This window comes from Leucoraja erinacea, chromosome 2, assembly GCF_028641065.1.
Source record: "Leucoraja erinacea ecotype New England chromosome 2, Leri_hhj_1, whole genome shotgun sequence".
NCBI lineage: Eukaryota > Metazoa > Chordata > Chondrichthyes > Rajiformes > Rajidae > Leucoraja > Leucoraja erinaceus.
This window is the reverse complement of record NC_073378.1, coordinates 131,634,323-131,661,194: the sequence shown is the minus strand read 5'-3', so window position 1 is coordinate 131,661,194 and position 26,872 is coordinate 131,634,323. Positions and strand designations below refer to the sequence as shown.

General features: G+C 44.7%; 2 protein-coding genes across 3 annotated transcripts in view; one reads left to right on the top strand and one right to left on the bottom strand.

The window, feature by feature from the left end:
- The window catches only part of bop1 (BOP1 ribosomal biogenesis factor), a 176,806-nt gene extending 175,387 nt beyond the window's left edge, over nt 1–1,419 (bottom strand). Inside the window, exon 1 of the mRNA XM_055665391.1 lies at nt 1,027–1,419. Coding sequence (XP_055521366.1) covers nt 1,027–1,134 — 108 coding nt within the window. The 5' untranslated portion in view covers nt 1,135–1,419. The remainder of the gene's footprint in view (nt 1–1,026) is intronic.
- A 60-nt stretch (nt 1,420–1,479) lies between these two features.
- hsf1 (heat shock transcription factor 1) overlaps nt 1,480–26,872 on the top strand; it is an 89,292-nt gene continuing 63,899 nt past the window's right edge. Inside the window, exons 1-2 of one of the 2 annotated variants that reach the window (XM_055665402.1) lie at nt 1,480–1,875; nt 26,098–26,206. In XM_055665402.1, the coding sequence (XP_055521377.1) occupies nt 1,780–1,875; nt 26,098–26,206 (205 nt within the window). In that variant the 5' untranslated portion in view covers nt 1,480–1,779. The remainder of the gene's footprint in view (nt 1,876–26,097; nt 26,207–26,872) is intronic. The other variant, XM_055665408.1, reaches the window with a different exon arrangement.

Sequence of the window (26,872 nt, the reverse complement as noted above, 5' to 3'; positions counted from 1 at the left end):
TTTCTCCCATAGATGCTGCTCAACCCACTGAGTTCTTCCAGTAGATTGTTTGTTGTTCCAGATTGCAGCACCTGCATAGGAACTGGAAAGATGCAGGAAAATTGAAGGTAGACAAAAATGCTGGAGAAACTCAGCGGGTGAGGCAGCATCAATAGAGCGCAGGAAATAGGCAACGTTTCGGGTCGAAACCCTTCTTCAGAGTTTCTCCAGCATTTTTTTCTACCTGCATTGTCTTGTCTGCCTGCCTGCCCTTCAGTTATTTGCAGTTCCCCAAAAGACAATGTGAAGCAGTCAAGTGTCCCGATTAAACTTCCCATTTCTTAACGGCTTGGAGCTACCTGGGAAAGCGTGCGTTGCAGCAGAAGTGATCTGCAAAAGGATGCAGGTGAAGTGAATGCATGGGGAGGTGTGTTGCAGGTAAGTTATAATATTCAATAATGGAAAAGGCTTGCAGGGTTAAATCGCCTTGTCCCTGGTGGTTCTTCTACCAATGCCTTTACTAACCACGTTGTTCTGTACTTGAACAGTGATGACTAGTGGAGATGACGGGTAGAGATATGGACCTAGTGCAAGAGGTATAAACACTCTACTTCATGCACTTGGTGATTATCGGCCAAGCAGCCGCTCCCTGTATCATTTCTAGAATTCAACTGCACAATCCATGGCTGGATATGTATTTCTCCTTGAATTCCTTTGGCATGAAAGTTTGCTTCTTCCATGGAGTTTGCCATCTTCCATGGAGCCAACTTCAAAAGACTGAAATTCATCAGATAGGACGCTCCAAGTCTTCTTCAGTCTATACCTGTGGGAAGGAGTCTCTCTCCCCCCCTCTCCCCTTCTCCCCCTTGAAACAAGAAGGCAGTCGCATGCAAAGATGATAGAGGAGCTCCTCTAAAATCTTTGGTCGCATGTTCGGCTTCCTAACCCACGTTACGCGTTTCCAGGATCAGCCAGCACGCCGCGCTTCTCTCACAAGGTGACAGATCGATTGGCGCAAACTTCCACAAACACCCACACACTACTAACCTGCTCCTGAAGCTCGGGGCCCGGGGCCGGGGCCAGCCTCTTGGTCCCCCCGATCACCTTGATGCCGCTGCTGCTCCTCCCGGCCACCGACATGCTCTCTGCCGCCATCTTACTAGAGGAACGGCCGAGGCAGCGGCCAAGGCAGAGGCAGGTCACAGGTCACCAACACCACCCTTATTCGTTTAAAATACAATAAAAACCCAAACGGGGCATACCGTTGGCATTCCGACAAAAGCAAACCCGATCGACAGAAAGTGTGGATTGGTTGGCGTTATTTTTTAAAAAAAAGAACAGCGGTCAAGGGTCAAATATGATTTTTCTGATTTTTGACTTGTCAGCCCCCTTGATTAAATACATCGTTTGGTTTTCGATGTAGAGAGGAGAATATAATGTGGTGGTGGATAATTTGAGGTATAATGTGAGGTTTTTGTGGAGGGGAGGGGAGGGAGGGGCGTGGAGCAGAGTTGCTGCTGTTGCTGCTGCGTGAGTAAGATGGCGGCCGTTGCCGGGGACCGCGCTGAGGCGGGTTAAGCGCCGTCTCCCAGCTCACAGTAGACAGTGTTTAAAGCTTCCCTCCCTTCGTATTTCCCCCCCGTGACTGCTCATTGGGGAAAGCGCCTGTGGTGCGGGGCGTTGACAGTCGCCTGGTAACAGTTACTCTCTCTCTCTCTGCTCCCCTCCATCCCACCACCACCACCACCTCCACTCCTCCCTGTGCCGGCTCCCAGGCCTGGGGCCTTCCCCGGGCTCCCGATGGACGCGCACGGCAGCAACGTGCCCGCTTTCCTCACCAAGCTGTGGACTTTAATCGAGGATCCCGACACCAACGAGCTCATCTGCTGGAGCGCAGTAAGTGATCAGAGCAGAGGCTGGGAATCGGGGGTGGGGGGGCCTGGGCGAAAGGCGCAAACAAACGGGAGGGCCCGGGCGTTAAACTCTCAGAGATAAAGGCTTGGCCAATCTCCGCGATTGCACTTAAATTGAAGCACTTTATCCACTGCTGAGACAATCTTTATTAAGTTGGCTTGTCAGTGGACACTTTTTTTTTAACAAGTGTAATCATTATTGGCTTAACTTTCCACGTTCCCGTACTTTAGTTACTGCGGAGAGGAGTGGAGCTGTCATTTAACTCCCTGAATGGATGTATAACCTTGGTCGTGACTGTCGATTCAGTGTTCACTAGTGCGGTCTACGTTTAATTTAGTGTCATTGAATGGTGACACACAAATGAATAGTTAAATTACCCGATCCTATTGTTCACGAAGACCAACGCTGATCATTTTTACTTCTACCTGTCACGCGAATAATAAAACAAACGGGTGAACTGATTTGTATCCAGCCTTCTCCAAATTGAAACAGCCCAGGGCACTGCGGAATTTTAAAGATTTATGCATTTGCAATAGTACTGAGCCCCCCCCCCCCCCCCCCGCCCCCAGCAATTTGCTGATTTAGTCTCGATGTTTACAAATTATCAAGCAAGAAGGCTGAGGTATTCAAGACCACAAAGAATCGAAGTGACCCATTCAACCCCTCGTCTTTTATTTAGTTATTCATTGTGGTCAGGTGGATAACAGCATGGGATCAGGCCCATCGGTCCACTAAGTACATCAGCCACCCACTTATACTGACTACATTAATCATGTTCCCCATCCTCGGTAATTTTCTCCCCCACCACTCCAGATTACACCATTCACCACCTTGGGCAGATCATGTTCATTTCTCGCATCAAGACACTTTACTATATTCTTGCTATTGAAGGAGTCAAGTCACTTTTATTTCTATAGCACATTTAAAAAACAACTCTCTTTGACCAAAGTGCTTTACATTGATGGAGGTACTAACGTTATAGGAGTCTCGCTGCGGCGTTCTGGACCAGTTGCCGGCGCGACAGGGAACATTGGCTGATGCCAGTGCAAAGGGAGTTGCAGTAATCAGTAAACAGCGATAAAACAGAATTCCTCCTCGTAGGCTCCAAATCCACACTCAGCAAAATCAATAACCCCACTCTCACCATCGACGGCACCACTGTCTCCCCATCTCCCCAGGCCCGCAACCTTGACGTGAGGTTGAGCCTCACGCCAAGCCTCACTTGAGCCTCACATCCGCCATGTCATTAAAACCTCCTTCTTTCACCTCCGTAACATCACCAAAATCAGACCCTCTCTCACACCTCCAGCTTCTGAAAGACTCATCCATGCCTTCATCTCCTCCCGACTGGACTACTGCAACTCACTTCTCCTTGGCATCAGCTCCACCTACATCAACCGACTCCAACTGGTCCAGAACGCAGCCGCCCGACTCATCACCCACACCAAATCCTGGCATCGCATCACTCCAGTCCTCAAACAACTTCACTGGCTTCCCATCTCCCACCGGATCACCTACAAAATCCTGGTCCTCACCTACAAAGCCCTCCACCATCTGGCCCCCCCATATCTCACTGACCTCCTCTCCCCCTACCAACCCTCATGGTCCCTCAGATCCACATCAGCCGGTCTCCTCTCCATCCACAAGTCCAACCTCCGCAGTTTTGGGGACAGAGCCTTCTCCAGGGCAGCTCCCAGGCTCTGGAACTCCCTCCCCCAACTGATCCGCAATTCCGTGTCCCTCACCATCTTCCAGTCCCGCCTCAAGACCCATCTCTTCACCTCTGCCTATCCTTAGCCCCACGTCCCCCTCCCTTTTCATCTGTGCTTGAATTGCCTCGTATTGTGTTTTGAACTGAATTCTGTCTTTAATTTGTGTACTAGTCATGTCTCTTACTATTTATTTCATTCGGCTTGCATGTTTTTCCTCTACTTGCTAAATTTTTGTAAGGTGTCCTTGAGACTCTTGAAAGGCGCCCATAAATAAAATTTAGTATTATTATTATTATTAATCGAGGCGGGAGGAGATAAATGTGTGGATGATCTTTTCGAGGTCATCAAACTGGAGGAATTGCAGCGTAGGAGTGCAGATTCAGAAGGTTAATTCCCGGGATGGCGGGACTGTCCTATGTTGATAGAATAGAGTGGCTGGGCTTGTAAACTCTGGAATTTAGAAGGATGAGAGGGCATCTTATTGAAACATATAAGATTATTAAAGGATTGGACACGCTAGAGGCAGGAAACATGTTCCTGATGTTGGGAGAGTCCAGAACCAGGGGCCACAGTTTGAGGATAAGGGGTAGGCCATTCAGAACGGCGATGAGGAAAAACTTTTTCACCCAGAGAGTTGTGAATCCATGGAATTCTCTGCCTTAGAAGGCACTGTAGGCCAATTCTATGGATGCTTTCAAGAGAGAGTTAGATAGAGCTCTTAAAGATAGCGGAGTCAGGGGATATGGCGAGAAGGCAGGAACTGATTGTGGATGATCAGCCATGATTATATTGAACGGCTTAAAGAGCCGAATGGCCTACTCCTGCACCTATTGTCTATTGTCTATACTAAACTTATGCCCCTTACTATCTGCAAACGTTGTGCCATTTGCAGCATTCACAATAAAATGCAATACTCAGGAACGTTCAACACGTTTTAGTGCCATGCCATAATATGCTGATTATTGCCACTATATAGGCCATTCGAAACATAGGCTCTTATATTTTATATAAATATAAGTGATAGGAGCAGAATTACGCCATCCGGTCCATCGTCTACTCCGCCGTTCAATCATGGCTGATCTATCTCTCCCGCCTAAACCCATTCTCCTGCCTTTTCTGCATAACTCCTGACACCCATAAACACGATTGCCCTAATGTGAACACTTAAAACAATCTGCAGTGTCCTAAATTGAGAACTGTCAGTTGTTTTCTTTGGAGCAAGGACGTATGAAGAGATTTAAGAGGTATGTAAGATTACTTGGATAGGGTACTTGAAAAGTAACTATTAACATTAGTGACTGGTTGGAAAGATTTGGTGGCACATTTTCAAAGTGCAGGGCAAAAAAATACAAGGATGATGTGAAAGTTATTTACATAGAACAATGCAGGACAGGAATAGACCTTTCCTGTCTGCCAATGTGAATTAGCCTTTCAGCCCGATGTCTGCACCGACAATAATGCAAATCCAAACGAATCCCATCTATCTGCTCGCGATCCTCATCCCTCTGCTCCTTCCAGGTTGTGCCTCCATTTAAATGAGTCTTAAAAGTTACTATTGTATGTGCTCCTACCACCTTCTCTGGTAGTCAGTACTGGGCATCGGCCACTATGTGTTTAAAATTAAAAAAAGTGCTGTCTAAATCTTCTTTAAATGTTCATCCTCTTGACAAATTTATGCCCTCTAATATTTGACATTCTACCGTGAGAAAAAGACTGGATTAAGATGCATGGGATGAACAGTAAATTGTTCATGTCATACCTGATTTACTGATCGAAGACAGACCAGTCAAGTTCTGCAGGAATCTGTGGGCCTCTGTTGTGCTTACCCTTGGGCATTTCAGACAGGTAAATGCTTGTCTGAATTGGATTGGATTGGATTCAATTTATTGTCATTGCACCTTTCAGTGCAATGAAATGGGTTTAGCCTGCAGTCATAACATAGAATAAATAACAAACACTCAACACAGATCTTTGGTTTAAAGTCCCAAAGTCATTGTCTCTTCCCTCCTTGCTCTCCCTCTGCCTGGTCGAAATTTCTAATTTTTCCTTTCCCTGTAATATTTTCATTAACATGGTTTTTGGAGCCAATGTAAATTTTGAATCATCAGAACAAAAGCATATTTTAAATTCAAAGGTATACCAGTAAATACATGGGTAATAACATGTACATGGTTTGATCTTCAAGTTATAATCTGTCCAACATCTTTTGTTTATTTTACAACTGGATTACTGCTGATTTTCACTAACTATTCTCCAACTTCAAATAAATTTTGAGCAACATAATCCACAAAGAATTCTAAGAAATCCTGAGAAAAATTATATTAATGATTACTGCTTTATCACCAACAGAAATTGATAAATGGCACCTTCCAAACAAATGTTTTCCTGCTAAATTGGCTTTTTAAACTATTTGAACCAAACGGGGAACAAAAATGTAAAAATTATTAGATCTGGTATTGATTAAGGGATAAGTGGTACTATCATAGAAACATAGAAAATAGGTGCAGGAGTAGGCCATTCAGCCCTTCGAGCCTGCACCGCCATTCAATATGATCATGGCGGATCATCCAACTCAGTATCCTGTTCCTGCCTTCTCTCCATACCCCCTGATCCCATTAGCCACAAGGGCCACATCTAACTCCCTCTTAAATATACCCAATGAACTGGCCTCAACTACCTTCTGCGGCAGAGAATTCCAGAGATTCACCACTCGCTGTGTGAAAAAAGTTTTCCTCATCTCGGTCCTAAAAGATTTCCCCCTTATCCTTAAACTGTGACCCCTTGTTCTGGGATCTTTGTCTTCCATCTGAGAAAGAAAGGTTTTTAGTTTTAGTTTAATTTGTTTTCAATCTTCGAAAATATACCACAGAGATGATTTATTAGCTTAGATTCTTTTGGCATCACTAGAATAAGCGAGTTTGGTATTCCAACTGCGCATGCCCAGGTCATAGGTCACTATAGATAAACATTGGAGGGTGCAGATCTGCTGTGTGTTGTATTTTGGTTATTGGACCTTTTTTCAGTGAGTGCTGCTCCGTGGGGTCGGGGTCCATGATTGAGCGCGGGTCTCCAGCGCCGCCGTCCCTGTCTGGAGGTCGGGCCGGGCCCGTTGGAGCGTGTTGTGACTCAGACGGGGAGGTTTGGTGGCGGCGGGGGTCGAGCGCCAGGCCACATCTCCGGAGAAGGGTCTCGACCCTAAAAGTCACCCATTCCTTTTCTCAGAGGATGCTGCCCGTCCAGCCGAGCCGTTGCAACACCAAGCGTGGACCCCGCCGAGGTGTGGGTGTGCGCGGGGTGCTGCGGCAGGACAGGCAGCATCCCCAGAGAAAAGGAATGGGTTCCTCGGCAGTAGCAGCGGGGCCGGCCTGGAGCCACCCCGCCAGCCTGTGGGCCGGCCCTCCGGGGTCGCCCCGGACGTCTCCGAACGCCCCCTGGGCGGGGACGGGCCGCCTGGGGGGGGAGGGGGAACGGGGTGGTCCAGCGGCGGTTCAGCGGCGCCGGGGACATGGGTTCGACCCGGGCTGTGGATGAGGCGTGGGTCTGTGTGTGCTCTCTTCTGTCTCCTACTGGCATCTGCCTCCTCTCTCTCACTGTTGCACCCACTCTACCGCTACCTGGCACCCCCATTCCTAAGATTAAATATATTTTTACACATAAATCATGAATATAGATAAGAATTTACATACAGCTTATGCAGACAGTGCTTTGTTCGCTTTCTCTTTGTAGCCAGTGACCTTTGACAAATCCCATGATTCTTGCGTTTTTCGGAATACCGAACTCGCTTATAGAACTTGGGAGCAAGAGCTTGGAAAATGACTGGAAAATGTCTGAATGCAAAATTTATAATTTTGTAATGTCAAGTTTATTGTCATAGTCATACTGCAAGGAAACAGGCCATTTGCCCAACTCGCTCATGTCAACCAAGAAACTAGTCCCATTTTCCGGAGTTTGGCCCTTATCCCTCTAAACATTTCCTATCCATATCGTGTGTACAAGTACAGTGAGATACAGTCACAATTAAAATGTTGCTTGCATAAGCATCACATAGATTCAGGCAACACACACAAACATAAACGGTAGATAATTTGCATGCATTCAATAACACAATGAAAAGAAAAGGACTACAAAAAACAAGAGGCTGGAGAGGAGTGATTACTTTTGCTGGATTAACTGATATCAGTAAAGGTGGAGGAGTGGGGGTGGAAAGCGTTCAGCTTTCACATGATTACTTTTGGATGAGGGAGATATTTATCCGGTTTTGCTACTAAGACGAGTTACTGCAACTCCAATACTGTTCACTTCTCCACAAGTGTTGGTAATTAAACTTATGGACTTTGACCCAGTGATTGTGTAGAACTTGTGAAGTGTTGCTGAGTTTGAAGTGTTCTAGAGAAATTGATGTATTTGGCAAGGCCTAACTCTTAGAGAGGAAGGAAAGACTATCAGAATTAGTAAATGTTTACACAATATTCTTCGGTGTGTGCACCCTGCAAATATGTTGTGTGGGTATCGGAGGAGGTGAATACCTTGTTCTATAGCAGAATGCTAATTGGCTAAACAGTTCCGTGCTCGGAAGTGATGAGCTTTTAATGCCGTGGCTGCATCCATTTAGATGACTGGATCTATACTTGTAGATAGTAAATGAATAACAGCAACCGTGCTGCTTTTATCAAATTGTATCAGTGAAAACTCACACCCCCCCCCAACACCAAAAGAAAGTTCGATTTCCCCAAATCATGGATCGTGGTGATAGTATTATTCAGTGTCATTGGGAACTGTTTGGGCTTTCTCTACTCGTCAGTTTATTGCCCATTACTTTGTTACATACCATGCATGACCCCTTCCCATAATTCTGGTTAGTTACGTTTATAGACGGACATGAGATGACATTGCATGCCTTTCTGATTACTGTACAATGTCTGAGGTCAGCATTAGGCTGGTCTCAATGCAATGCTGCTGATGCTCAAAGACCAAAGGGCAGCGACACTGGAAAGTGCCATTGGCATCATCTTTAGAAGAGGAAGCCTTCTATTGACTTTTATGACTTTCACTGGGAGAATGTCCTGCCCATAGCTTCTCTATGCACTTTAAAACCTTCAGTGAGCAACATTTATGCAAGCAGTTTAAGAACAAGAGCAGAAGTCGGGTTGGGTTGGGTCGGTGGGGTTTGTAAGGATGGTGAAGCTGTGCAGAAAATAGTTCTGATCTGGAGCTCGCTCCCTGTAAAAGTGATTTATACAAAACAGAATTGATCTCAACCACCAAATAATAGTTAGATGACAGTAGGGAAAGTAATTTCAAGTTCAAGTTTATGTTTATTGTCACTTAACCAATGAAGGTACAGTGAAATTTTATGGGCTAAGTGAGTAGATTTGGGGGGTAGGACTGAAAGAGGACGAGGCATGGGTTGAAGCGTGATTCCTCCGCCTTGATGATTCAATGGATACTTTTTAATAGAAGAAATAGAACACTGACTTGGAACAAGGCGGTGAACTAGCAATATTAACTGGGGTTATGACAGCTGGTGTAAATTATTTATACTGCTATTTATGGGAGGATTATTGCTGGGGGTGAATCAGAGTTACCACTCAGACTGCCAGTATTTTTGTGATGTGATCCAATAAGATTGCAAACGGTTTCCGATAATGATCACGGTCAATGATTTTTCTCGCAAAATATTTTCAAATATTTTTTCATGATGAAACAAAATGACTAGATCTGGTGGATTATAAACTAAATATTATTACTTTGTATCTCATCATTCATTTTATGTTTCACACATTTCCACTGGGACATCTGCAAGCATGCACAAATCAAACGTTATGTCCACATTCTAGAAACTTTAGTCCAATTTATAATAAATCTCTTATCTCCTTAATGTCAGTGTTGATTAAAGAAACAAATCTGAACAGCAGCATCAGTTCTTTAGTCTGTGCTGATCCTGAGTAGAATGCTGTAAATGTTGTGCACTCTCAGCCATGTGTTTCCTCTTGCCTTTTTGAATCTAGTCCAGTTTTCTAATCCAGTCCATGTGCCTCCCTGGATTCATTCAGCTGTTCATTTTAGCTTGTTGTTGACAATTTTAATAAGCGAGTTTGGTATTCCGAGAAACGCAAGGAATCATCATATTTGTCGAAGGTCACTGGCTATAAAGAAAAAGTGAATGAAGTGCTGGCTGCATAAATTGTATGTAAATTCTTATCTTTATTCGTGATTTATGTGTAAAAATATATTTAATCTGAGGAACAGGGTGCCAGGTAGCGGTAGAGCGGGTGTAACAGCGAGAGAGAGAGAGAGAGGGGGCAGATGCCAGTGGGAGACGGGACAGCGCACACAGTTCTGTGCCTCATCCGCAACCGGGGTCGAGCCCGTGTCCCCGGAGCCGCCGCTGGACCGCCCCGTTTACCCCCCTCCCCGGGTAGCCCGTCTGAGACATCCGGGGCGGCGGCCCACAGGCTCACGGGTGGAGGGGGGTTACGGCCCAGCGGCGGCGCCTGACCCCGACCATGGACCCAGAAGCATAAAGCACTGGCTGAAATGAAGGTCAGATAACCAAAGATAACACACAGCAGATCCGCACCCTCCAGTGTTTATCTCCAGTGACCTATGACATGGGCATGCGCAGTCGGAATACCAAACTCGCTTATTGTGTCAAAATAATTCAGGACTTAGTTTAGGTCAGGGCAAGTATTGTTGTGTTTTGAAGGGAGATCTTTCAGTTTCAGTATTTAATTAAATCACTTAATTCTATTAAAAACAAATAATCTTAAGGTACAATTTGAAAAGATTTTTCTGCTTTCGTTGAGCAAGAAATGGTAACAAAGCAGAAAAATCTTTTCAAATTGTACCTTAAGTATTTCTTTTTAATAGAATTAAGTGATTCTATTGATCACCTGTTCGTCCATTTGCTATCAATTGACTCTTGATTATCCAAGTTTTACATCTCAAATATTTTAATCAGTGGTGGTAAAGTGATTCATTATGTTAATATGGAGAAACTCAGCGGGTGAGGCAGCATCTGTGGAGCGAAGGAAATAGGCGACGTTTCGGGTCGAGACCTTTCTTCAGGCTGATGGGGGTGGGGGGGGGGGGGGGGCGGAGACAGTGGGCTGTGGGAGAGCTGAGAAGGGGAGGGGAAAGAAGGAGAAAGCAGGGATTACCTAAAATTGAAGAAGTCAATGTTCATACTGCTGGGGTGTAAACTACCCAAGCGAAATATGAGGTGCTGCTCCAATGTACGGTGGGCCTCACTCTGGCCATAGAGGAGGCCCAGACAAAAAGGTCGGATTCGGAATGGGAGGGGGAGTTGGTGCTGAGCCACCGGGAGATCAGGTTGGTTATTGCGAACCAAGCGGAGGTGTTAGGCGAAGCGATCGCCAAGCCTATGGTAGGTCTCACCGATGTAGAGCAGCTGACACCTAGAGCAGCGGATCCAATAGATGAGTTTGGAGGAGATGCAGGTGAACGGCTTTAGACCTTTTTATTTTAAACTGCCGGTGGGATTTCAAGTGCCTCAACTTCTCCACTCCCCTTTCTCACTCTAACCTCTCCCCCCTCTGAACGTACAGCCCTCCACTCACTCTGCAAAAACCCAGACTGGGTGATCAAACCTGCTGACAAGTGAGGTGCCATGGTAGTCTGGCGCGCTGATCTCTACAAGGCTGAGGCCACGCGCCAACTCTCAGACACCTCCTCCTACTTATCCTTGGACCATGACCCCACAGACGAGCACCAGGCCACTATCTCTAACACTATCACTGACCATCACCGGCTCAATGCCCTGCGAAGCCTCCAACCTCATTGTTCCCCAGCCCCGCACGGCCCGATTTTACATTCTCCCCAAAATCCGCAAACCTGACTGTCCTGGCAGACCCATTGTTTCTGCCTGTTCGTGCCACACCAAACTTATTTCCACATACATCGACTCCGTCATATCCCCGCTGGTTAAATCCCTCCCTACCTATGTTCAAGACACCTCACACGCTCTTCGTCTCCTCCATGACTTCAGTTTTCTAGGCCCCCATTCCCTCATCTTCACCATGGATGTCCAGTCACTCTACACTCCATCCCCCACCAGGAGGGTCTTCATCTGCGATGGAGATAGTGAGCCCTCCGTTTCTTCCTCAACTGCAGAACCAACCAATCCCCGTCTACTGATACTCTCCACCGCCTAGCGGAGCTGGTCCTTGCCCTTGACAACTTTTCGTTTGACTCCTACCATTTCCTCCAAATCCAAGGTGTAGCTATGGGCACGCGCATCGGCCCAAGCTATGCCTACCTCTTTGTAGGGTACGTCGAACAATCCTTGTTCGAGGCGTACCATGGCCCTATCCCTGAACTCTACCTCCGCTACATTGACAACTGCATTGGTGCTACCTCCTGCACCCATTTCACCACTAACTTCCATCCGACACTCAAATACACCTGGACCATTTCCGATATCTCCCTACCATTTCTAGACCTCACTATCTCCATCGCAGGTGACAGACTACTGACCAACATCTACTATAAACCCACTGACTCTCATGGCTATCTGGACTACGCTTCTTCCCACCCTGCTTCCTGTATGGACTCCATCCCCTACTCCCAATTCCTCCGTCTACGCAGCATCTGCACCCAGGATGAGGTGTTCCAAACCAGGGCATCGGAGATGTCCTCATTCTTTAGGGAACGGGGGTTCCCCTCTTCTACTATTGATGAGGCTCTCACCAGGGTCTCTTCTATACCCCGTAACTCTGTTCTCACTCCCCATCTCCCCGCTCGTAACAAGGACAGAGTCACCCTTGTCCTCGCCTTCCACCCTACCAGCCATCACATACAACAAATAACCCTCTGACATTTTCACCATCTCCAATGGGATCCCACCACTGGCCACATCTTCCCATCTCCTCCCCTTTCGGCTTTCCGCAGAGACCACTCTCTCTGTAACTCCCTGGTCAATTTGTCCCTTCCCACCCAAACCACCCCCTCTCCTGGCACTTTCCCTTGCAACCACAGGAAATGCTGCATTTGTTGCTTTACCTCCCCTCCTCCTTGACTCCATCCAAGGACCCAAGCAGTCTTTTCCAGGTGCGACAGAGATTCACCTGCCCCTCCTCCAACCTCATCTATTGCATCCGCTGCTCTAGGTGTCAGCTGCTCTACATCGGTGAGGCCAAGCATAGGCTTGGCGATCGCTTCGCCCAACACCTCCGCTCGGTTCGCAATAACCAGCCTGGTCTCCCGGTGGCTCAGCACTTCAACCCCCCCCCCCCCTCCCATTCCGAATCCGACCTTTCTGTCCTAGGCCTCCTCCATGGAGATGTGAGGCCCACCGTAAATTGGAGGAGCAGCACAATATATTTCGCCTGGGTAGTTTACACCTCAGCGGTATGAACATTGACTTCTCCAATTATAGGAAGTCCCTGATTTCTCCTTCTTCCCAGCTCTCCCACAGCCCACTGTCTCCGCCTCTTCCTTTCTTCTTCCCGCCCCACCCCCACATCAGTCCGAAGAAGGGTCTCGACCCGAAACGTCGCCTATTTCCTTCGCTCCACAGATGCTGCCTCACCCGCTGAGTTTCTCCAGCATTTTTGTCTACCTTTGATTTTCCAGCATCTGCAGTTCCTTCTTAAACATTATGTTAATATGGTTTCTTGAGAATCTTATGTCCTTAAGAATTTCTTCATGCAATACTGTCAGACATGAAATTTAGTCCCAGGCATGTAGAAGAATTTTCACATTCCATGTCTGTGCAGATCTCCCTCTGCTATTTTTATTTTATCTGAAAAGATGGAATAGTCCCAATATCCACAAAAGTTGCACTTGCTCGTTTGAATTTCTCTTTCTCTATCTTAATTCCTCAGAGGAAAATGCTTGAATTGAAAGTAGAAATTTATTTGGATTTCCTCCAGATATTTTACATGCAAATTATCTCGGAGTACAACTATGATCAAGTGATCCATATATCCCGAGACACTGTTGAAATTCTGCTATGAATCTACAACTTCTGATGTCGCTAAGTCCTCCAGCTGGGGAGGGACTAAGCTCCTTTTGTAAATGAACAGCAAAAGCAGTGCATTTTTCAAATATTTTTGTACAATCATTTGCACAATTGAAAATCTTTGCACAATCATTTTGGAAAGATCTCCGTTCTATCAAAAAAATTGAGAGTCTGGCACAGTTGCAGAATGTGATTGGCCCTCCAGGAACAAGAAAAGGCTTCCACTTTCTTGGTCTGATTATGATGATTTCACGTTGTACACAATATCGTTGTAAGAGTAGCAATTTATTTATTTGTTTCTCAATGAAGAATTATTGTCTAGATTAAAAATGTGTTTTTGAGAAATATAGAAATGGAAAACAGGAGCAGGAATAGACATTCAGACATTTGAGTCCGCTGTGCCATTCAATTTAATCATGTCTCCCTTCTAAATACAATATTCCAATGCACTTCCCAAGCCTGTTAATGCCCTTTCTATGTAGAAATCTTCTCAAATATATTCAACAATTTGGGCCAAACGCAGGCAGGTGAGACTAGTGTAGATTGAATGTGTTGCATGTCTATTGCATTTTACTTCTATTAATACTGCAATATGATTTTTAGTCACCTACTAAGTGTTGCACTTTTATAATAACCCATTCCAGTAAATCCATAGGTTTAATGGGATTGTGGAACTGGGACCCGGGTGAGTGGGAAGAGACTACTGCAAACTATCTGATGAACCAATTGCTGAACCGTTAGGCCTTCAGAAAGTTGTTTGGAGGATTATTAATTTTACTGTATTTTCAACCTGTCTCACCAGTTTATAAAACTAGGGAGCAGTAAGCAGTATAATAGAAGGATTCTTCAAGGAATATAGTTGAGAAAGTAGGGAAATGTTGCTTACTCCGGTCGAAAGAATTAAAAAAAAATAGGAGATGCATGAAACTGCAGATGCTATTTTAACTGTGAACAAATAGTCAATATACATCCTGGTTCCTGGACTCTGTACCTCTGCATGGGAATAATAGGTGGCGAGTGGGAAATGTGGATAAATAAACGTTGAATACTGCTATCTGTGGCGGAAATGGCGGAGGACTGGTTTATTATTGATTTGTTATTTGCCAGTGAAATATGTTTTGCTTGGGGTCGGGATAGGTGAGTTGTGCAAAACAGACAGTTATATGTGTGGGGGACTCTGCCCTGCTGGTTGCGAAGGTACACAAAAGTGCTGGGGGATGGGGAGAGAGAGCGAAGGAAAGTAGGCGACATTGCGGGCCGTATGGATGAGACCCTGGATGCGAGCCTCATCTATGCGGAGGGAGCGTCTTTCGGAACAGACCAGAGCATTGGAAATGTGTCCTCATGGGGTCATCTTGGAGGTGTTGGAACCCTGGTGCGAGCCTCATCGTGGTGGGGAATCCCCGTTCCCTGAAGAACGAGGACATTTCCGATGCTCTGGTGTGGAACGGACCATAGATGAGGCTCGCACCAGGGTCTCATCCATACCCCGCAACACTGCTCTCTCTCCCCATCCCCGCACTCGCAACAAGGGCAGAGTCCCCCTAGTCGTCACCTTTCACCCCACCAGCCGGCAAATACAACAAATAATCCTCCGCCATTTCCGCCACCTCCAACGTGACCCCACCACTCGCCACATCTTCCCATCTCCCCCTATATCTGCCTTCCGCAAAGACCGCTCCCTCCGCAACTCCCTTGTCAATTCTTCCCTTCCCTCCCGTACCTTTCCGTTGCAATCGCAAGAAATGCAACACCTGTCACTTCACCTCCCCCCTCGACTCCATTCAAGGGCCCAAGCAGTTGTTCCTGGTGCGACAAAGGTTCACCTGCATCTCCTCCAACCTCATCTACTGCATCCGCTGCTCTAGATGTCAGCTGATCTACATCGGGGAGACTAAGCGGAGGTGGGGCGATCGTTTCGCCAAACACCTCCGCTCAGTCCGCAATAACCTACCTGAACTCCCGGTGGCTCAGCACTTCAACTCCCCCTCCCATTCCCAATCCGACCTCTCTGTCCTGGGTCTCCTCCATTGCCAGAGTGAGCAACACCGGAAATTGGAGGAACAGCACCTCATATTCCGCCTGGGTTGCTTGCGTCCGATGGCATGAACGTTGAATTCTCCCAGTTTTGCTAGCCCTTGCTGCCTCCTCCCCTTCCTTAACCCTTGAGCTGTCTCCTCCCATCCCCCCGCCCCCGGGCTCCTCCTCCTCCCTTTTTCCTTCCTTCTCTCCCCCCGCCCCCCATCAGTCTGAAGAAGGGTTTCGGCCCGAAACGTCGCCTATTTCCTTCGCTCCATAGATGCTGCTGCACCTGCTGAGTTTCTCCAGCATTTTTGTGTACCTGCAGTTATATGTGTTACAGCTACAGAGACAAGGCAGATTGAAAAAAACAAGTACAAGGGCAGAAACAAGGTAGATTAGGAGATCCTAGCGTATGATAAACCCATTCAAGAGTCCGATAACAACGGTGAAAAGCTGTTCTTGAATCTGGTGCTACATGCTGCCGATGGGAGAAGAAAGAATGATCAGGTTGTGAGTGGTCTTTGATTATGTTTGCAAGGCAGCATGGTGTAGATGGAGTTGATTTGAGAGAGCAGTATGCGTTCTATCGTGCATCTGTAGAAATTGATAAAAGTCATTGGAGATGTGCCACATGTCTTCAGTCTTCTAAGGAAGTGGAGGTGCTGGTATGCTCTCTTGCATGAGGTATCCTTTGCAGATTAGTTTAAGAAAAATCTAAGGGATTCAGTAAATACAGTGCGTTCAGAAAGTATTCCGACCCCTTCAATTTTTCCACATTTTGTTACTTTACAGCCTTATTTTAAAATGGATTAAATTCCTTTTTTTTTAAATTATCAATCTACACACAATACCCCAGAATGCAGAAGTGAAAACAGGTGTTTAGAAATTTTTGCAGTTATTAAAATGAAATAACTGAAATATCACATTTACGTAAGTATTCAGACCCTTTGCTCTGACACTCAAAATTGAGCTTAGATGCATCCTGTTTCCATTGATTATCCTTGAGATGTTTCTACAACTTGATTGGAATCCACCCGTGGTAAATTAAATTGATTGTACATGATTTGGAAAGGCACACACCTGTCTGTATAAGGTCCCACAGTTGACAGTGTACGTCAGAGCAAAAACCAAGCCATGAAGACGAAGGACGTAGACCTCCGAGACAGGATTGTGTCGATACACAGATCTGGGGAAAGGTATAAAACAATTTCTGCAGTATTGCAGGTCCCGAAGAGCACAGTGGCCTCCGTCATTCTTAAATGGAAGAACTTTGGAACCACCAGGACTCTTCGTAGAGCTGGCCGCCCGGCCAAACTGAGCAATCGGTGGAGAAGGGCCTTGGTCATGGAGGTGACCAAGAACCCGATGGTCACTCTGACAGAGTTCCTTTGTGGAGTTGGGAGAACCTTCCAGAAGGACAACTCTATCTGCAGCACTCCACCAATCAGGCCTTTATGGTAGAATGGCCAGACGGAAGCCACTCCTCATTAAAAGGCACATGACAGGCCACTTGGAGTTTGCCAAAAGGCACCTAAAGGACTCTCAGACAATGATAAACAAGATTCTCTGGTCTGATGAAACCAAGATTGAACACTTTGGCCTGAATGTCAAGCGTCATGTCTGGAAGAAACCAGGCACCGCTCATCACCTGGCCAATAACATACCCACGGTGAAGCATGGTGGTGGCAGCATCATGCTGTGAAGATGTTTTTCAGCGGCAGGAGCTGGGAGACTAATCAGAATCGAGATGAACGCAGCAAATTACAGAGAGATCCTTGATGAAAACTTGCTCCAGTGTGTTCTAGAGTGAAGACTGGGGCAGAGGTTTACCTTCCAACAACACAACAACCCTCAGCACACAGCCAAGACAACGCAGGAGTGGCTTTGTGACAAGACTGAATGTCCATGAGTGGCCCAGCCAGAGCCCAGACTTGAAACTGATCGAACATCTCTGGAGGGACCTGAAAATAGCTGTGCATCGACGCTCTCCCATCCAATCTGACAGAGCTTGAGAGGATCTGCAGAGAAGAATGGGAGAAATTACCCAAATACAGGTGTGCCAAGCTTGTAGCGTCATACCCAAGAAGACTTGAGGCTGTAATCGCTGCCAAAGGTGCCTTAACAAAGTACTGAGTAAAGGGTCTGAATACTTATATAAATGTAATATTTCAGTTATTTATTTATAATGACTTTGCAAAAAAAAACACCTGTTTTTGCTTTTTTATTATGGGGTATTGTGTGTAGATTGATGATTTAAAAAAAAATGTTTAATCCATTTTAGAATAAGGCTGTAACGTAACAAAAAGGGAAAAGGTGAAGGGGTCTGAATACTTTCTGAATGCAATGTGCATATTTAGCAGGTACACAAAAATGTTGGAGACTCAGCAGGTGCAGCAGCATCTATGGAGTGAAGGAAAAATGTTTTTTTCCCCTAGTTACCCAGTTTTCCCTTAGTTTTTTCCCCTAGTTACCCAGTTGCATATTTAGCAACTGGGTAACTAGGGAGAAAACAGATCCCATTCTGAATTGATTTGGTTATCATGTGGAACCAGAGGAAATTGATGAGGTCTTGAATTAATTATTGGTAATATCCTAGTTAATAGCGAAATATTTTATAATTAGAATTTATTAAGTAAAAGATTACCTTGACTTTTTTAGGTTCTGAAATAAGCTGAAGCTGCAAAGATGTGGGAATCAGGAAATTGGAGGCCTGCATTCAGGCTGCTTCCTGTTATGCCCAAGCAAATGAAACATTTCAATAGTGAGAGAGGATGTATTTCCTGAGAAGGTGGTAGCTTCTGTAAACAAAAGCCTTCTAGTTGGTAGCCGATATCATGATTACGTTGTTAAGACGGAATTGTAAATGTTGGGCTTTCCTTTTGTTTCAAAATTTGTGATCAACAGTTTGTGATTGATAGAACCACAAGATGACAAGTGTATTGTGTCAGTGATAGGAATACTTTGAATGGGTATACTCTGATTTATTTGTGTTAAACGTCATTGCTGTGTAAACATGTGACCACGTTTCCAAAATACTATAAAAATATGTTGTATGTCTTCATTCATTAGAGTGGTGGCTCAGGAGGGTTAAGTATCTGTTGCATACTTGACTTTGTGTCCCTGGCACTCTCGCCGGCTAATGATCAGTAAAGCTTGTGTTGGTTTAACTAACCTATTGTGAGTTGTCTGTTTTAAGAAATGAACCTTAACATTATGGAGGAGGAAGAATTTGAGGCAGTAGATATAGAAGCTTAAAAGTACGCACAGCCAGAATCGAGAACAGCTTCTTCCCCTCTATCAGGCTTCTGAATGGCCTGTCTCATATAGGTTGCTATTGAATCAATGCTACTCTATTGCTGACATAGAAATTTATCTCTGGAACAGGTGTGCTACAATGCTGAGAACTATATTCTGCACTCTGGATTTCCCGCTGTACTCTATTTATTCTAGTTGACTTTAACTTGATGGTATTTATCTATGGTATATCTGTTCTTTGGATTGCATTCAAAACAGAACTTTTCACTGTATCTCGGTACGTGAAAGTAATAAACATAACCCTAAACCCAAAATATTGGTCAAACACCGATGAATGGAACTAGTTCAGATAGATACTTTGGTTGGCATTGATGAGACTAGAAGAAAGGCTTGTTTCTGTGTTGTCTAATTCCAGGACTCTACATAACATTGACGCTACATATTAGGTAAATTATAAAGATTAACTACGGCCTGCTCCATCTTTAGGAATTTCCATTCTCCATTCTAAAGGAATTTAATATTATATCATCTGTGAGCATCTCAACTTCTGACATTAGAAAAGTTTAAGTTTATTAGCCAAGTATTCACATACAACGAATTTGCCTTGGTGCTCCGGCCGCAAGTGACAACATGACATACAGTGACAATTAGGAATGACACAAACATTAATAATAAAACATTATTGATTAAACATGTGAATTAAATAAAATACCACAGCAAAAGGAGGCTACAGATTTTTGGTTATTGAGTAGAGCTACTTCTCGTGGAAAAAAAGCTGTTTTTATGTCTGGCTGTGACACCTTTGACAGTCCGGAGTCGCCTTCCAGAGGGAAGTGATTCAAAGAGTTTGTGGCCAGGGTGAGAGGGGTCAGAGATGATCTTACCCGCTCGCTTCCTGGCCGTTGCAGTGTACAGTTCATCAATGGAGGTAAGGTTGCAGCCAATAACCTTCTCAGCTGATCGAACGATTCGCTGCAGCCTCCAGGTATCGTGCTTGGTAGCTGGGCCAAACCAGACCATGGTGGAGAAGGTGAGGACAGACTCTACGATGGCCGTATAGAATTGGACCATCATTGCCTGTGGCAGATTGTGCTTCCTCAGCTGCCACAGGAAGTACATCCTCTGTTGTGCCTTTTTGTCTGTGGAGTCGACTGTGGCCCCCCCCATTTAAGGTCCTTGGAGATGATGATTCCCAGGAATTTAAAAGACTCCACAGATGTGACTGTTGATGGTGAGTGGGGTGAGGGGAGGGGGAGCTCTCCTAAAGTATACAATCAATTCCACTGTCTTAAGAGCATTGGGCTCCAGGTTGTTGCGATGGCACCAGGACGCCAGCTGTGCCACTTCCTGTCTGTGGGCAGATTCCTCCACATCCTGGATCAGTCCAATCAGGGTTGTGTCGTCCACAAACTTAAGAAGCTTGACAGAGGTGTCTGTGGAGGTGCAGTCGTTGGTGTAGAGGAGAGGGAAAAGTAATTGAAGTAGCTGATGATGGTTAATCCTTGTGTGTAGCCCTGTGATATCCTGGGGTAGGATTATTGATATCTTTAAAAACAACAGACATCTTTTTGTGAGGTTTGTTTATTTCCTTCATTTTAATTGGGCTAGAGCAAGCTAAAGGCTGCCTACAGTGTGCATGGCAGTGTGTTTGATGCTTTGCTGACATCTCACTGTAGTGCAGGTCAGGAATACATTGGAAATCAGTGCCCATTCATTTGAGCTGCCCCGCTGCTCTTGATTTAGCTCTGGATCCATATATTACTGAACCAAGGAGCCAGAGGTTCCTTATCATGCAGCCCTATTCATTAAAATGAGAATCTTGAAGTAGTGACCTTAATGTGCAGATTTTTTTTTCACTGGACAAGCTTTTAATTAACAATAGATTAATGATTTTAAATTTTCAGTTTTTAACAATTTCTCTTTTCAGAGGGATTTAGAAATGCTGAACAGTTCTTCCAATGGCATGACTTGTGAGTAGTAGGAAGAATAGGAAAATATACTTTTAAATGCTGGAGAAACGTGTAAAGGTTTGTCTACATAGACATCTTAATGTGGGTGAAACTTGCCCTACATACTGCTTAATTGCTGCACAAACTTGATCCTGTGGATCAACCAAGACAGTGACCTTGAGAGCCATACAAGATTAGTACAACTGGAGCTTGCACAAGAGTGGTCACAGGCTTGGTCAGGCAGCATCTAGTGCAACGATTAAATTGTATCAGAAATGAAATGAAATGATTCAATTTATTGTCATTGTCAGTGTACAGTACAGAGACAACGAAATGCATTTTTTTTCGCATCTCCCTTGAAAGGGAGACACAGGGCGTCGCGGTGTGCCCGCGCCTGCCGCCGTAATTACATTCCATTACAGGCAAAGGTGGGTGAAGTGTCTTGCCCAAGGACACAACGACAGTATGCACTCCAAGCGGGATTTGAACCGGCTACCTTCCGGTCGCCAGCCGAACTCTTAGCCCATTGTGCTATCTGTCCTGAACACTCCTTAATGCCAGGTTAGGTCAAATTAAGTAATAATTTCAATGTTCTGTTTCTGGACATATGAGAGTAAAGCATTTGATATTATTGATTGTCATTGGCAGTCACTGTTGCTCAGTTTGGACTATGGCTGAAACAAATTGTAGGATCGTATACCTCTGCCAACTATATCTTGCTTTTACTATTTAGCACATATTCGCTCCTGTATTTGCAGCTTGCTGGGTATATGCCGTATGTTCCAGCATGTTCAATGATACTGCCTTCATTGATTGGCAAGGATATGCTACGCCTTGAGTTTCCAACCTCTCTAGAATAAAACTCTGCTGTTTCTGTCCCTGATGCTTCAATAATGCTCGGTTTTTTGAACTGACAGGACTGTTCTGAATTAATTCCATTCAAGCTGGAACTTTTCCTTTGAATAATGATGGGATTTAATGATTGTCCCAGTCCATGACTTGAAGCTTTGACCATTCCTCTGCCTCCACGGATGTTGCCTGATCCACTGAATCCCTCCAGCGGTTTGTTTTTTTGGTTAATGATTACGTGGTGTGCACTTTGGTCAACATCGCCATGGCTAGATGCATCTGAGATGGGTATATGGTGAGGTGTAGGTTAAATGGGCCAATTTGGAAAATTGGCTCACTCACCATTTTCCACTGGCCCAGTCTATTAATAGTGGCCGTTTAACAATTTGGTCTTTCAGAATTCAGCCTCCCTGATACCTTTGATTTAAACCAGCATCTGCAGTTCTTTCCTACGCACCCTGGTGTAACAGTAATGTGGTAGGCATTGGGAATCCTGCCTCCAGTACACCCTGTGCCATAGCCTTTTACCAGTACTGATTCATAAACTAGGGGATGAATCAATTTACATCTAATACCATGTGATAATGTCAAAGATTACTGGAGCCATTTTGTATACCATTTGAGTACAACGTCTGGCAGAGAAATTTTAAGAAATTCGCTATTTCCTGCAATGTGCTTGAAATGTAATTGGAATGTTTCCTTAAGACACAAGGCCATTTGGCACATCAGAGTTCCTCTGATTTCCCCCATTTATCTTTAAAAAAAAATCAAAAAAAAAAATCTCTTGTCTACCCATTAATTCCCAATTTGCCTGCTAACCACAGACATGGTGTAAATGAACTATCAAATTATCGTGAAAAATGCTGATTGGGTGGAAACCAGCGCACCCAGAGGAAATCTAGGCAATTACATGGAGAATATACGACCCCACACAACATGAGACTTGACCGTACTTCTGCTCCCTGCTTACAAACAGAAACTGAAGCGAGAAGATTGGGTACAGAAAGTCATACAATGCTGGTCTGAGTAAAATCCTTTGAGGTTGTGGGTCTGTGGAGTGATGCTTATTACAGAATTCTGAGGCTTACCTAGGTGAATGTGCACTACTATCAAAGACTTAATCAGCAAGTGTATAGAGGACTATGTACCAAAGAAGATGGTCCAAGTGCTCCCAACCTGAAACTATGGATGAACCATGAGGTCCACTCCCAGGTGAAGTGCAAGTCTGCAGAGTTCAAGCCAAACAATCTCAAGTGGTGCAAGAAAGGTCTCGACCCGAAACGTCGCCTATTCCTTCTCCCCATCGATGCTGCCTCACCCGCTGAGTTTCTTCAGCATTTTTGTCTACCTTCCATTTTTCCAGCATCTGCAGTTCTTTCTTAAACAAGAAATTGATCTGACTTTCACAAAGCCATTAAGGCTGACATGAGGGTGAAATGAGGGGATTCTGGATCAAACTGGAGTCCCAAGGCAGTGATACAGACTCTTGTAGATTGTGACAAGGCTTGCACACAATTACACGCTACTAAAGCAAAGGTGGAGAGTATCATTGGCAACAATGGGTCCCTCCCCAATGAGCTCAATGCAATCTAAGCCCACTGATCAGAGGGTCAGTGGAGGAACATCACCTGCCCTGCCTGTCATGTGTGCGCCTGTACCGATGGCTACTGTGGCAGACATAAGATCAGCCTTCCTGGGAGTGAAACCGTGGAAAGTTACTGGCCCGGATCGCGTCCCTGGGCAAATAGGACTAGTTTAAATGGGCATCTTGGTTGGATAAGTTGGACTGATGAAGGCCTGTTTTCTTGCTGTATTACTCTGACACAATGGGTAAAGTTTCTGACCAATTGCCATCTTCATACCCCTTATGTATATACCTCTATTAACCTCCTCGGCTGCAGGGACAACATATCTAGCCTCCCCTCGTAAATTGAACTGCTCAATCCCAGGCAACATCCTTGTGAAGCTCCTCTGCCCCCACTCCAGTGCTGTCAGGCACTACTTATAATATGGTGATCTGAACTGCATGTTATATTCCAGCTGGGATCTGATCAATGTTTTATAAAGTTGAAAGTAAGAACCCTGTACATTCATCCAGTGCCTCGATTAATGAAGGCCAGTAGTCTACATGCTCTTTTCATTACATTATGCTCCTGCATTACCATCTTCAAGGATCTTTGGATCTTGGTTTTAGGTTTCTTGGTCCTCCAAAATATTCCAAATGGAATATAAACTGGAGGTGGTGAAGGGAGGGCTTAAGCCAGAAAGGGTTATTGGGAAGAAAGAACTACTTTATATTTAGTTGCATCTGGTTGGGTAACTATAGTTAGGTGGAGATTATTCCATGCTTTAATTGTGCGGGGGAAGAACGAATTGCTGTATACATCTGTCTTTGTAGCTGGGATCACAAATTGGATCGAATGCCCTCATCTGCTCCTAATTGGTTTGGGTTTGGTGTAGGTCTTGTAGTCTACATCGAGCTGACCATTTAACATTTTGTAAAAACAGGTCAAACGGTGAGCTTCACGTCTGTCTTGGAGAGGGTTCCACCCCAGAGAATTCAGAAGTTTGGTGACACTCGCTTCTCTCTCATAGGTGTTAGTAACAAATCGAGCTGCCTGTCTTTGGACACGTTCGATGGAAGAAATGTTTTTATTTGTGTATGGGTCCCATGCTGCAACTGTGTAGTCCAAATGAGGTCTAACGAGGGTGAAGTATAGCTTCTCCTTGACAGAAGTTGAACAATGATGAAAGTTGCGCCTCAGAAAGTTTAGGACACCAGTTGCTTTCACCGTTGCATGATGAGTCTGACCATTCCAACGCAGATCATTCTGCAATTTGATGTCAAGATACTTGGTTTGTTTGGATTCTTCAAGGGTGGTACCAAGTATATTGTAAGATGTTTCGCCTGGATTCCTCTTTCTGATGACACGCATAGTTTCACATTTGGAAGGGTTGAACTGCATGCCCCATTGTTGTGACCACTCAACCATAGTATCGAGATCCTTTTGGAGAGCATCTTCATCATCAGCTGACTTAATTGGACGGTACAGCAAACAATCATCAGCGAAAAGTCTGGTCGTACTTGCGACTTTTTCATGGATGTCATTTATGTAAAGCAAAAATAGGTGTGGGCCAAGTACTGTGCCCTGTGGTGTACCACTCAACACTGGATGCCAATTGGAGCTCTTTCCGTTCACACACACACGCTGAAGATGTTTTGTCAGGAAACTGGAGATCCATCGTTTCGTGTTGGAACGAATACCATAGAAGTCAAGCTTCCGAAGTAGTCTCTGGTGTGGGATGACATCAAATGCTTTAGAAAAGTCCAGCACAACTATATCCGTGATGGACTTGCACACTAATATCCCTGGGTTGCACAATACTATCTCGGACCTTGCCATTCTTTGGGTATGTACCAGCCTCATTTGTACTCCAAAAATGCATTGCCTCACATGTTCAGGATTAAACTCCATCTGCCATTTCTCAGCCCTTTTCACCGGCACATTGATATCGCCCTGGAGCCTAAGACTACCCTCCACACTATCAACAACCCCACCCACTCTGCCAATTCTAGCTGACCTAGCTTCTTGGAGTTGCATGGTTTAATTGCTTTGTTGCGATCCATCATAGGTAAGAAGCATTAGACATTGCAACATAAAATTATTTGTCAAATGAAATGTTTGAGGCAGGTACTGTTAGATCTTTTTAAAGGAAGTGAGGTAGGTTTTGAAAATGAATTAGATTTTGGGAGCGGGTACGCGAGGACTTCTTCTTCTTGCGTATGGCATACACAGCCTAAAGTTGTCGGACAACTTGTTTTATTTGATCTTATTTGATTGTGCACGCCGGATTGATTGCATTAATCGAAACAGGACAGACCACATGAAGGTGGCAATCTTCCATCCCACACGAGGACTGTTCTGGCAAGGAACCCAGGTGCACTAGGAATTTGGGCTGTAGATTTATCATTTACAGCTTGATTGGTGTGAGAAGCATCCACAGCATCAATACGTTAATACAAAACGTTAATTGTCTTTAATGTGCTCAATAGTTTATTTGGTGGACATGGAAACTGTTCTCTGCAATACACTGGAATCTGGCCAATAATATTTGTCATCTCTATGATGTTGACTGACCAAACAGAAATGTAGTTGAAAAAATGTCTAAAGCAAAAATAGAAGAGGCTGGAAAATCTCAGCAGGTCAAACTATATTTTTGGAGAAGGAAAAGTTAATAATGAAAGCTAAGGACTTTCTTATTTCTAATATCTGTTATCCTCACTAATCTTGTTTTGATTCATTGGCTTTAACTCTATTGTGAACATAATACATGTGTACGTGTGTATTGGAAGATAAAGTTACAGTTCAACTCTTAATAGATCAACCAGTCTGGGTCTGCTGCCTTTACTCATACTTTCCTTTGGTCTCCACAGAGTGGCAACAGTTTCCATGTCTTTGATCAAGGACGTTTTGCGAAAGAAGTGCTTCCAAAATACTTCAAGCACAACAACATGGCCAGTTTTGTGCGACAACTCAATATGTGTAAGTAGTGACAGGTGGAAAATCCTGTGTTTATTTATTTTTTGTTGTAAGTATGCCCATGGCAGTGTGGTATCTATATGGGAGTTGGCACTGTTTAGTTACAAATGAGGTACAGAAATAAAAACCTTGTCCGATCGTGCACTGCCTCTGGTCTGGTCTTTTGCTAAGGTTCTTGGGCCTGTAATCTTGTTCAGTAATCATCGCTCCCTCTGTAACACAGCACTGCATTGGTGCAAGCAAAGATCCTGGAAACCTGGTGCTGCTAATGGCACAATAGCCCCTTTAAAAGTGCTTTCCACTAACTTGACTATACACCCATTAAAAAAAAAAAAAAAAATTAATTACCACCTCCTACACTAAAAGGTGATCCATGTGGCCCACCACTGGTCACAGGCCTCCATTCCGGAAAACATTCAGTCAAGAGTTCCAAATGCCTATCATTTTACTGGGGTCACATTTATTGTCTATGATGCAAAGGAAGGTGGGAAAATTTATCTATACATTACTAAAACAAAAATTGTTTGTTTCTATGTCTGTTCGGGGTGTGCTCCTGAAATTATGCCAAAACGGTACACGATAGCACTGCAATTTTTGGCCTACCATACTTACCATTGTGTGTGTGTGTGTGTGTGTGTGGTGTATCAAGTTTTGTTCAGATTGATGGTA